This window comes from Rattus norvegicus, chromosome 13 (genome assembly GCF_021556685.1).
Source record: "Rattus norvegicus strain SHRSP/BbbUtx chromosome 13, alternate assembly SHRSP_T2T, whole genome shotgun sequence".
Classification (NCBI taxonomy): domain Eukaryota; kingdom Metazoa; phylum Chordata; class Mammalia; order Rodentia; family Muridae; genus Rattus; species Rattus norvegicus.
Genome location: NC_141546.1, coordinates 64,536,861 through 64,550,450, shown reverse-complemented (window position 1 = coordinate 64,550,450; position 13,590 = coordinate 64,536,861). Strand labels below are relative to the sequence as shown.

At 40.8% G+C, this 13,590-nt stretch overlaps 1 protein-coding gene across 1 annotated transcript in view; it reads left to right on the top strand.

Moving 5' to 3' along the window:
- The window catches only part of Pla2g4a (phospholipase A2 group 4A), a 143,988-nt gene that overhangs the window by 76,346 nt on the left and 54,052 nt on the right, over positions 1–13,590 (top strand). Inside the window, 2 exon segments of the mRNA NM_133551.2 lie at positions 2,253–2,290; positions 3,695–3,836. Coding sequence (NP_598235.2) covers positions 2,253–2,290; positions 3,695–3,836 — 180 coding nt within the window.

Genomic DNA, 13,590 nt, shown 5'->3' with positions numbered 1-13,590 from the left:
GCATTGGTAGATGTTTCTTGGAGTCTACTGGGTACACAGTAGGCATGAGTATCCCATTTCCAGACTCATTGCTTGTTATACACAGGCATAAGTTCCTCCAAGGCTTTTGTTAGTTTCTTGACCATGGTGGATATTGAATCTATGTCCTTATGCAACTCACAGACAGTACACTCAACAGGAGTGTGTGTGTGTGTGTGTGTGTGTGTGTGTGTGTGTGTGTGTGATATTTTTACCAATCCTTTGTGAGTTTCACATCATGCACCGCAGTCCCATTTGTCTTCCTGTCCCTTTGTATCCATCCTTCTCCCTTGCAACCTTCCTGTCAAAAGAAAATAAAAGAACAGAAAAATAAAACAAAGCATAAAAAACAACTCGCAATGGAAGCTGTAGTGTGTCACAGTGTGTTCCACAGTAAACCCCTGTGTCCACACAGCTTCCCTTGCAAATGCTCATTGTTGTGAGTCATTGGTCTGGTTTGAGGCCTCTGGCTTCTGTCAGATCCTCATCAGGACTCTTCATGGTTATCCTCCCTTTGTTATGGAGATCCTGCAGCATCCAACCATCTGGATCAGACTTTTCATACACTGCAACCATTTACAGATGATGCAGATTTTGGGATGGGCCAAGTCAAAGACCTGGATCTGGGCCTGAGTCTTAGGTGGGCTGGTCAGCACTCCAGCTGTCCCACATCTGCACCTCCAGGTCAAACTCTGCAGCACTGCCCTGGTTAGCCCAGCCAATGCTGCTGCTGACCTGCTGGCTGGGGCAGAGACAGCTCTCCCACTGTCATTACCTAGGGGTTGGCGTACTTGCACCTATGTAATGAAAGTCAGTTCCACGGTGTTGTGCAGTTGAGGCATGGTGCCCACTCTCACAAATGCTGCAGGTTTCAGGGGCTGGGCCATGTCTCCCTCTGTGGCTGGCTCACCCATGCCTTCACCATCATGGCAAGCTCCACTGTGTTGCCTAGGCAGGAAGCAAGGCCTGCTCTCTCAAGCGATGCTGCTGGCGAGAGGCAGAGCTGGCTATCTATTCCTGTAACCCCAGGGCCAACTCTCCAGCCATTTTTCACGTTTTATGGAGCTGAATACTTTACTTCAATATAGGAACAAAACAACAAAGCAACAAAGCAAAACCATTTTTTCTTTTTAAATGAAATTTCCATTTTTGACAATTTCATTTATGTACATATATACATTTATAATGCATTTTAAATATTTTCCCCGTTCCCACTCTCATCCCTTTCCACTCCTTCTGAATAGCACCACTTCCTCCTCCTCCTCCTCCTCCTCCCCCTCATCTTCCTGTTTTCACTTTTTGTCTTTTTGTTTGTTTTTATGATGCACTGAGTTCAATAGGAGTTGCTTGCATGAGCGTGGTTAAGAGTTTATTCACTGAAGCATGGGTAACTTACCAGTGGCTACTGAAGAAAATGATTTTCTAATCATTACCTGCTAATAATGAGCGGTGGAGCATCATGAGTCGCTCTCCTGCCTGTGATGGAGTATTGAGAGGTCCCACCTTGTGCAGGTCTTGTTATGGTTGCTATGGTTGTAGCCTCTGTACGTTCATACCTGCAGTGGCCATGACATGTACAGAAGACAGTGTTTCATAGCACACCTACCTATCCTCTGCCTCTTACATTTTTTCCAACCCCCTTTCATTGACGTTTCCTGAGCCTTGCAATGGGTAATAGAGATGTTTGATCTTGAGCTGAATGATCAACACGGTTATTTTTGGGATTTTGACCAGTTGTTGGTCTCTGCATTAACCACTGCCCACTGCAAATGGAAGCTTTTCTGACCAAAGCTGGAGAGCACTAATCCATGAATTGAAATAAATAGAAGGCAGTTGGACACCATGTCCATTTAGTAAAACAACAATAATAGATTTCACCCCAGGGCCTGTGACCTCCCCAGCCTCCAGGGACTTTTGAACAGGTTTATAGAATGAGGCATGGCTTCCCTTCTGTGGATCACGTCTCAAATCCAGTCAGAAAGCAGTTGACTACCACTATAACAGCCATGCTACTAATCAGGCAGAGGGAACTCTGATACTTGTTAACATAATTTATTGTGTAGAGGTATGTAATTACCAAAAATGGACAGACGTATCTATGTAGAGATCTCAGCATGGAACTTTCACTTTTCTTTTTTCTTTGTTGAATCTGTCACTCAAATTTTATTTTTAACAGTTTTATATCAATTACATCTGTTTTATTACCTCATCTAGTTAATATGTTCCTTTTATAGGTCACAGAAATGATTCTGGAAATGTCTCTTGAAGTTTGGTAAGTTTATTTATTTAATTGGATGAAGAATAATAGTAGTTTTGTTACTAAAGAAAATACTTGATGTGCGAAATAATTCCTAATGTTTTGAATGAATAACAGTGTCATTACAGTCTCCTTCAGTTATCTACTCATTTAAAAAGTCCAAAGAGCAGAGTTGTGCATTTTTTTTCTTACTTTCCCTACAGTTTGGAAGCTGGGTAAGAGTTGTCAGCATAAGAGCTTGTTTTCAAGGGCTCTCCTTCTAGTAACGTGTTTGTTCCCATGGATATAATTACAGTTTTTATAGCCTATGTCCCATATTACACATGTAATAATTTCTTCTGATGCATTATGCTTGATGTGGTTTTTCAGCAGGGCATAGGTAGCTAAAAAATTATTGCTACTAGGACTCAAAAGAAGGATTATAAACAAAGGGTTTTCAATGTCTTATAGCTATCCCTACATTTGTGGGTATCTGGAGTTCTGTTTTTTGAAGTTCTTTTCTTTTTGAGGGAGTCCTCCATTAGACAAGAGAATCTGTAAAGACAGTGTTTCTGAAAAAAAATGTTCCCTGGGAGTCAAGCACATTCTTCTGTTAGTGAGTATTATGATATTAGTGTGCCAGGGGTGCAGGGACAAGGGAAGAACTCCTGACCATGTAATATTGTAAAGTACTGAACCAAAGACCCCATACATATACACAAACATCATTCTGCATCAAATCACTTCTGATGTCTTCACTCTGCTAATACACAATGTGCTCTGGCCACTTTTCTATTGCTGTTATAAAACCCCATGGCCAAGGCAACTTATAAAAGAAAGACTTTAGGACTGAAGGTTCCAGAGGGTTAGAGTTCCTGATGGGGGAGCAGAGGTAGCAGGTACAGGAGATGTGAGCAGCAGTTAAGAGTTCATATCCCCGTCTCTAAACAAAATGTCAAGGGCACACTGGGAGTGACAGGAAAATGTAAACCCTGTCCCCAGTGACATGCTTTTTAAAGCATCGCCATACCTCTTAATTTTCTCCAAAAAGACACCAAATGGGGAGCAGATATTCAAGTGCCCAAAATTTAGGAGAGCATCTCACCTAAACCACTAGGCAGTGTACTGGGGACTCTTTCATTTTACCTATATACCACTGTTTTTTGGGGGGAAACGCTTTTAATTTGTTCACATCTGAATGCATATCATTAGTCTTTTTCTCTCTATTTTGAGTTCATTTAGGTCATTCCTTGCCATAGGATGCACACTGGTTTAAGATAACCATCATGTTGCATTCTTGTTTAAGGTGCTTTCAGGAAATGGCTTGAGGGAAGCAGTTGGCATGAATTAATGCACCTTTGGGGAACTGAGGAGGGTGGATTCTATAGAACAAGGCTCCTGGGAACTCTGGCTCATTGACTTCTCTGTTTTCCACCATAGCTCATGCCCAGACCTACGGTTCAGCATGGCACTGTGTGATCAGGAGAAAACATTCAGGCGGCAGAGGAAAGAGAACATAAAAGAGAACATGAAGAAACTTTTGGGTCCAAAAAAGAGCGAGGGGCTTTATTCCACACGTGATGTGAGTCCGGGAATTTTAAATGTTATTGTATTCTTATTATAATCTTCTGGTATTTTCTCCAATTATATTTCTTAATGTGACTTTTTTTTCTTCAACTTTTGGAGTGAGATAAGTGGTTCAAAAAAAAAGTTCAGGAAGGTCCAACTGAATATTGATCATATTTGGTAAGAGTTAACAGCTATAGTAATTATTTCTTATTTATTGGTTATTTTATTTATTTACATTTCAAATGCTATCCCCATTCCCAGTTTCCCCTCCAAAAACCCCACATTCTCTCCCCTTTCCTTGCTTCATGAGAGTGCTCCCCTACCCACCCACCTACTCCCATCTCATCACCCTAGCATTCCCTTATACAAGGGCATCTGCCCTCTAGAACCAAGGGCCTCTCTTCCCATTGATGCCACATAATGCCATCCTCTGCTACATATGCAGCTAGAGCCATGGGTCCTTCCGTGTGTATTCTTGGGTTGGTGGTTTAGTCCCAAGGAGCTTTTCCTGGGAGGGTTCCCGTTGGTTGATATTGTTTTTCTTCCTATGGGGTTGCAAACCCTTTCAACTCCTTCAATCCTTCCCCAATGCCTCCACTGGGGTCCCCATGCTCAGTCTGATGTTTGAGTGCAAGCATCCACATCTATATTGGTCAGGCTTTGACAGTCTCTCAGGAGACAGCTATATAAAGCTCCTGTCAGGAAGTGCTTCTTGGCATCAGCAATAGTGCTTGGGTTTTGTGTCAGCAGATGGAATGAATCCCTAGGTGAGGCAGTCTCTGGATGGCCTTTCCTTCAGTCCCTGCTCTACTCTTTGTCCCTGCGTTTCCTTTAGACAGGAACAATTCTGGGTTAATATTTTGGAGATGGGTGGGTGACGCCATCCCTCAGCTTGGGTTTATGTCTAACCACTGGCTATGGTCTCTATATGTTCTATCTCCCCTTTGCTGGCTATTTCAGCTAATGTCATCCCAGTTGGGTCCTGGGATACTCTTGCTTCCCTGGTATCTGGGACTTTCTACTGTTTTTTCAGGTTCCCCATCCCCTACTGCTACATAACTCCCTTCAACCCTTCAATTTCCCGACCCTCTGTACTTCTCCTCTGTCTCCTCCAATACCTGATCCCTCCCCTTCCTCCCTCCCACCCAGGCCCCTTCCTCTTCTCTACCTCCTGTGATTATTTTGTTCCCCCTTCTAAGTTGGACTGAAACATCCACCCCTTGGTCTTCCTTCTTCTTGAGATTCATATGGTCTGTGAGATGTATCATGAGTATTCTGAACTTTTGGGCTAATGTCCACTTATCAGTGAGTACATACCATGTTTGTTCTTTTGTGACTGGGTTACCTCACTCAGGATGATAATTTCTAGTTCCATCCATTTGCCTAAGAATTTCTTGAAGTCATTTTTTTAACAGCTGAGTAGTACTCCATTGTGTAAATGTATCACATTTTCTGTATCCATTCCTCTGTTGAGGGACATCTGGGCCCTGTCCAGATTCTGGCTATTATCAAGATGCTCTGAACATAGTTGAGTATGTGTCCTTGTTATATGTTGGAGCATCTTTTGAGTATATGCCTAGGAGTGGCATAGCTAGGTCCTCAGGTAGAAAAATTTCCAATTTTCCAAGGAACCACCAGACTGATTTCCAGAGTGGTGGTGTATCAGCTTGCAAAACCACTGGCAATGAAGGCATGTTAGTATTTCCCCACATCCTCACCAGCATCTGCTATCACCTGAGTTTTTTTTTTTTTCTTAACCATTCTGATTGGTGTTAGGTGAAATCTCAGGTTGTTTTGATTTGCATTTCCCAGATGACTAAGGATGTTGAACATTTCTTTAGGTGCTTCTTGGCTATTCAAGATTCATCAGTTGAGAATTGTCTATTTAGTCTGTACCCAAGCATTAATAGGATTATTTGGTTCTCTGGAGTCTAACTTCTTGAGTTCTTTGTATATATTGGATATTAGTCCTCTGACGGAAATAAGGTTGGTAAATAGCTTGTCCCAATATGTAGTTTGCCATTTTGTCCTATTTTCAGTGTCCTTTGGCTTATAGAAGCTTTTCAATTTTATGAGGTTCCATTTGTTCTTAGTAATTATTTCTTTTTTCACCTCCATCTTTATTAACTTGGGTATTTCTTATTTACATTTCAATTGTTATTCCCTTTCCCGGTTTCCAGGCCAGCATCCCCCTAACCTCTCCCTCTCCCCTTCTGTATGGGTGTTCCCCTCCCCATCCTCTCCCCATTAATCACCCTCCTCCCAACAATCACTTTCACTGGGGGTTCAGTCTTGGCAGGACCAAGGGCTTCCCCTTCCACTGGTGTTCTTACTAGGCTATTCATTGCTACCTATGCAGTTGGAGCCCAGGGTCAGTCCAAGTATACTTTGGGTAGTGGCTTAGTCCCTGGAAGCTCCGGTTGGTTGACATTGTTGTTCATATGGGGTCTCAAGCCCCTTCAAGCTCTTTCAGTCCTTTCTCTGATTCCTTCAACAGGGGTCCTGTTCTCAGTTCAGTGGTTTGCTGCTGGCATTCGCCTATGTATTTGCTGTATTCTGGCTGTGTCTCTCAGGGGAGATCTACATCCGGTTCCTGTTGGCCTGCACTTCTTTGCTTCATCCATCTTATCTAGTTTGGTGGCTGTATATGTATGGGCCACATGTGGGGCAAGCTCTGAATGGGTGTTCCTTCTGCCTCTGTTCTAAACTTTGCCTCCCTATTCCCTCCCAAGGGTATTCTTGTTCAGCTTTTAAAGAAGGAATGAAGCATTCACATTTTGGTCATCCTTCTTGAGTTTCATGTGTTTTGTGCATCTAGGGTAATTGGAGCATTTGGGCTAATATCCACTTATCAATGAGTGCATACCATATGTGTTTTTCTGTGGTTGGGTTACCTCACTCAGGATGATACTTTCCAGTTCCATCCATTTGTCTATGAATTTCATAAAGTCATTGTTTTTGATAGCTGAGTAGTATTGCATTGTGTAGATGTACCACATTTTCTGTATCCATTCCTCTGCTGAAGGACATCTGGGTTCCATCCAGCTTCTGGCTATTATAAATAAGGCTGCTATGAACATAGTGGAGCATGTGTCTTTGTTATATGTCGGGGCATCTTTTGGGTATATGCCCAAGAGAGGTATAGCTGGGTCCTCAGGTAGTTCAATGTCCAATTTTCTGAGGAACCTCCAGACTGATTTCCAGAATGGTTGTACCAGTCTGCAATCCCACCAACAATGGAGAAGTGTTCCTCTTTCTCCCCATCCTCGCTAGCATCTGCTGTCACCTGAGTTTTTGATCTTAGCCATTCTGACTGGTATGAGGTGGAATCTCAGGGTTGTGTTGATTTGCATTTCCCTTAGGACTAAAGATATTGAACATTTAGGTGTTTCTCAGCCATTTAGCATTCCTCAGCTGTGAATTCTTTGTTTACCTCTGAACCCCATTTTTTAATAGGGTTATTTGTCTCCCTGCGGTCTAACTTCTTGAGTTCTTTGCATGTTTTGGATATAAGCCCTTTTCAGGTATAGGTCTTTTCCCAATCTGTTGGTCTCTGTTTTGTCCTAACAACAGTGTCCTTCGCCTTACAGAAGCTTTGCAGTTTTATGAGATCCCATTTGTCGATTCTTGATCTTAGAGCATAAGCCATTGGTGTTTTGTTCAGGAAATTTTCTCCACTGCCCATGTGTTCAAGATGCTGCCCTAGTTTTTCTTCTATTAGTTTGAGTGTATCTGGTTTGATGTGAGGTCCTTGATCCACTTGGACTTAAGCTTTGTACAGGGTGATAAGCATGGATCGATCTGCATTCTTCTACATGCTTACCTCCAGTTTCTAATTTGATTTTCACAAGTGGTAGTTCCAGAGAAAAGCTGAGCAGAAAATACAGAAAATTCCCCTAATGTTCCATTCACACATGTGTATAATCATCCAGTCTTAGAGTTCTCTAGAGAAACAGAACCAAAGGAGTGTGTGTGTGTGTGTGTGTGTGTGTGTGTGTGTGTGTTGGTTCATACATATTATGGATGCTATGAAGTCCTGGGATATGCTATCTGCAAGGTGGAAACACAGGGACTACAGGGATACAATTTAATCTGAATCCCAAGAATGTATGCTCTAACCATGAGTTAAAAGGCTGTTGGCCTAAGAGTGTTGGGATGGCTGGGGTAGTGGGATGGTGCTGTTGATTTCATGCCTCAGAGACCCAAGGCTGGTGAATTCATCAGAATAGGTAACCAAGGGCAAGAAGAGATGGATTCATATTAAGCCATCCATGTTCACAAAGAGGATAGAAGGTATTCTTCATATAGTCCACTGATTTTAACACTAGACTTTTTGGAAACCACCCCATTACACGAATGAAGAAATACTATTTTATTAGCCTGCTATCTGGGTATCCCTTGACTCAGTGCACTTATCACAAAATTTATTATTACATTCTTGATTTGTTAATCTTCCACATCAGAATGGTAGACTTGTTAACATTGACAAACCTGCAGCTGATGCAGAATTGCTCAAAGTCCACAGTTTCCATAAGGGTTTGTAATTAATGTACGTTTTATGGGTTTTGACAAGTGTGTAATGACCCATGTCTACAGACTCAGGGGAGATAGTTTTGTTGTCTTGAATGGTTACCCACTGTCTTCTATTTACATAGTTCTTCCTCTCACATAACCTCTGACATAGGAAGTCTTTTCTGACTGGATTATTTTATACAATAATGTGAATTCCAGCTTGTTCCACATCTTCTCATGGTTTAGTAGCTTCTTTCCTTTATAGAATTGAGCAACCCCCACTGCATGGATATAACACAATTTGTATTTTCTAATGCAAGATTAAACATTTTCCTCTTTATTTTTATTTATGTGTTTTGCTTGAGTGTCTTGACCACAAGTGTGTCTGCTCACTGTCTGCATCCAGCTCTCATGGAGATAAGAAGAGGGCTTCAGATCCCCTGGGACTTGAGTTACAGAGAGATGTGTGCTGCCATGTGCATTCTGGGAATTGAAACCAGGTCCTATGGAGGAGCAGCCAAGTACTTTTAACTGAAGAGCCGACTCTCCAGTCCCCAGTAGAGGTTTTTTTGTTTGTTTTTGCTTGTTTGTCTTTTTAAATGAGACATATAAATAATAATCCTTTCAGAAAAACATTCCCAAGAGATAATAGAAAAATAAAGTTTTCTTAACTAGCTTTCCAAGATTCTTTAGCTGAATTGAGTTGCATATGAACTGGAGATTAAAAACTGCTTATGTTTCAGAGCAAAGAGCTAACAAAGTAGTCAAAAATGAGTTCTACTTATTAAGAGTTCAGAATAGAAGAATTGAGAACAGTTATAAACAGTATAATATTTTAACTGTTTTGCTTAAATTAGAATGAATACTCAGTAATATATTATGTAATTTTTTAGGGCCATTTATCATCCACTTGACTGTCTGTCTGTCTGTCTATCTATCTATCTATCTATCTATCTATCTATCTATCTATCTATCTATCATCCTCATTGCCTACCTAATATACTCTGTGTCTCTTTATTCCTCACCATTCTATCTTTATCAACGAAGTAGTTTATTTATAAAGACAAATTACTGCAATGATTAAATATCTTGTTAGTGATAGATCAGAAATTCTTGATTTATTTCCACTAGCTTTTTCTATTAACTGAATATTTTAAATGAACAGGGTTTTATTCATTATATAATATTATAATTTATAATAATATTTAATATTTTATAATTCATAAATATGTACTTTCACACACACAGACACACACACACACACACACATCGCCCCAAACATACCAGAATTTCAGTATAAATGAGAATTAATAACTGAGTAAGGGCACAGGATGAACAGCCCCATGCCATGAGATGGCCTGTTTCTGGCCATACTTTCAGGGAGCTATGAGGCGGGAAGGCAGTTGCTGATGTTGGAATGGCTTGGATTTAGGTGGACCCAACCTAACAGTAGATATAGTAGGTGCCACTTAGGGATTTCTGCCAGAAGTAAATGAAGCAAAGGGGAGAAGTGAAGCTTCCGTTCAAATTTCTATTTTTTAAAAATGCGGAGAACGTATTCTCTTTGATTGTGCATCTTCTTTGCCGGCCTGGCAGATCTCCTGAGGAATTTATGACAGGTTCTAGTATTTGGTGATACTGCCTTCTTAGCATCTTCCTCATTTTGTTTTGGTGTCTCCATTGGCTTGTAATATAGGAAACGAGCCTTTCATCAGCAGCTCTTCAACTGCCTTTTGTTTCTGTCTTTGGTATGGTTAGACCATTGGAACCTAGAAATCATATCAAGTTGATTTGGTTCCTGTCATATATCACTGATTGAGGCAACAGTGCTAACTCCTGGAGACGTGGGGGCAAGGGTAGGTTCCTTACTTGGTGACTTTGAAGCCTTGTTTGACAGATCTTTAAACAAATGAAACTAATGATGTGCTAAGTGAAGAGATGTGGGGGGATGTGAAGTGGGTGGGAAGGTGGGAGAATACCGCCCAGGTCACGTGGACAGAGTGTGCTGGAATGTAAAGAAGGTTCGCTACACTCATGGTCACCTCAGTCCCTCACCAATAATCCCAGGCTCCCAGTCTAGCTGCTGTTCAGTTATTTACAACAGTTGTACCTTTTCCTTCCACTCTCTCCTTACTCCATTGACCGCTAGTAACTTGGCTCCTAATCAAAGGCAAGTAAAAGTTGAGAGCTAAGAGTTCCATGAATCTTTCTCTTGTGATTTTTGGCCGTAGGATTGACACCCACCACCTGGTTTCCTTCCTAGTTTCTTTCCCACTTTAATGAGAGAATTTCCTTTTCTTTCAAATGCAAACCCACATCAGCTCACAAGCCTTTCTTAGGAAGCAGGATATGTTAATTAGGCAGCCCTTTCCAGGCCCCTCCCCATATATGTCGTCCCCTTCCACTTGAGTATGGATATGTCATACAAAACTATATGCATGCTCCTCACAGCCCGCTTTGCACCTTTTCCTGCTTTGGGCATCTGCCTTCACGGGTTCTATTGTATCCGTTCCCACCAGATGCTCACAGTGTCTTACTCTACTTTTCCCAATCACACAGCCGCTGATGTCCTCCTGGCATTTAAAACACTGCTCCTACACTCTGCAACATCTACTTCATCACGAGTCTTTGGTTTTCTTGTCCAACCTCCTTGATCTCTTCTTTGATTTCATCACCAACGAGTCTCTCAGTATCTCCAACTTTGAGTTCCTAATCCTGAAAACACCATCACTATTCTTCTTATCTCCTCCTCCTCATTTTCTGTCTACTCAGAATTCAGTGATCTTTTTAAAAAATGAATTTGATTATGTTAAACCCTTCTTTTGCACTTAAAGGTACATTTTTTCCTTTATCTATCATAGAAGTACTTATACAAATATTCATTTGATGTCTGCTTTCTCCATTAGAACATAAGTTTCATGAAGGCCAGGCACTGTCTGTGATGTCCACCTGTGTGTTTCCAGTACTTAGGATAACTCCTAAAATATGTTACTCAGTAAATATTTTATGTAAGTTGAGGAACACAATTAGGCAGGAGTTGGTAGCATTGCATTTTGGAGAGGTAGAATAGAAGAAAGGGAGGAGGAGGGGACAGAAAGGAATATCAGGCTTTCAAAACAGAGGGGCACCAATATCTGGATGGTAAGGACGAGATGAGGGTTTAGATGAGAGGATTAGATTCTTAGGGTGGACACATCTGTGGGCCATATTAATATGAATGTCCAGTGGTCATTTATTTTTGGGGTTTCAAAATAATAGTTGTTACTGCTACCCCTAATCCAGCATTTCCTAATGGGAAAAAACATATTAAACCTTCCCAGAAAAACCAAATTTGGCTTCATATTTGTAAATGTAGCAGTGTACTATGGGTTTTTATTTTGTTTGTTTGTCTACAGTAGATGGATGCATAGTGAGATAATTCCTTTTCTTATACATAGTACTCAAAACTAGAATTTCATGTATTTGAAGATGGTTTCTAGAATTCTGGTTTAGCGTTTGTCTATCCCTTTCCCTCTTGTCAGAAATAATCAGCTTAGACATAATCCACACCACAGACTATGTGACCAGTAGTGCCCATTCCATAAAACAAGATTTCTCTATTATCATGTTAATCTTTGTGCCGTTTAGTCTCTCATTCTCCTGCTCTCTATAAAGATCTTCACGTACTACATAGGTGCCCTCTAGGTATGGAAAAGTAGGTCGTTTCCCCCAAGAACTGTCTTAAGTAAACCTCAAAGTCAGGGATGTCCCATCCTGTTTTTTCTTTTCAACAGGAGACAGTGTTCAGTGCAGGATCTTAGGAGTTTAGATCTTGAGTGAACTTCAGCTCACACTGTGTTGCATGTGCTTCAGCCATAAAATGGAGATACTATCTCTCACAGAATCAAGGAAATGGACATCAATGGCTAGGACGTATCTAGTAAAATGTGCAGAGCACACAGTAGTTATGCAATAAAATGGTTGATCAGAAACACTGCTGGGAGTTGTTGATGGCGTAGCACCTTGTGACAATAATTGTTAAGCATAACATCTTCAGTCTCCTGCCTGGAGAGTGAGCTAGTCAAAGAGTTAAAGATTTCATATAGTCTACGAATCTGTGCTCCTAAATACTCAACTTTAAAACATCATCATCAACAACAACAACTACAACAACAAGAACAAGAACAAGAACAACAACAACAACAACAACTACTACTACTACTACTACTACTACTACTACTACTACTACTACTGTTGTTGTTTTTGATCATTTGAGTCAGAAATCTTTCGGAAACAGGTCTCTTCATGTTCTGATTGGATGGATTTGGACATTCTCATGTTGGTACCCTTTGAAATCAGCTGCTATTTTGCATACCCTATGTATCCACTTGAAGTAAATTCTTTAAACCATAATATTCTATTTCATTATTGTTGCTGTCAAACTTAAATCTGGTAAGCAAGCTTGCTATTGGAACAATGTCTCTAATTTGAGTAACGGTTCCCCTGGTGAGGGGCTCAGACGAACATCTATGAGTAAGACATTTAAGAATTTTGTTGAGGAGTGCTTGCTCTATTAGGATTGTTCAGAGTCCATTATTTTAAAACTGATTTTGATCAGGTGAAAAATTTTCAGATTACTTTGTGTGATTAAAATTAATCAGATGAAAACTCAGATCTGTTAGGATGTACACTATCCTGTTCGTATGTTTCATCTAGAACATTCTCTCTGTCTCATTTCCTCTTTATTTTCAAGTGACACTTTGCACTATTGATCCTCACTCTATTAATTCTTAGGTATTGTCACAGGGCAGACCGTGTAGGATGTCCTTTGTTGAGTCTGGAAATGTGATCTGAGCAGGTGAAAGCTTGCTTGGTATATGTTCTAGAACTAAAGCATTAAACTAAGTGCTCCTTATCGAAGGTATTAGCAGGGCTTGAATTACCTTGGAATGCAATAAGAGCTGGAAAGTGGTCCTGAGAAGCAGATATCCAAGGACATACTGCAGTCAACAGGGTCAAACGTTGTGAGGGGCCTGAAGACCCTTGAGAATTGAGAATAACTGCATGTATGAGAAATGGTATGGTGGCTTTCGGGGCAGGTGTAGATTTGTTTCAAATCTTGTTGCTTACCTTAGCAACAGAGTACTCTGTCAGTGGGTGGCCCTCATCCAAGAAGGACAGAATAAAACAAAAAAATACAGACTGCCTAGTCAGAAAGGACTTGAACAGTACTTCTTTTGCACTTTCCCATCAGCTTTTCTAGGCTTGGACCTTGG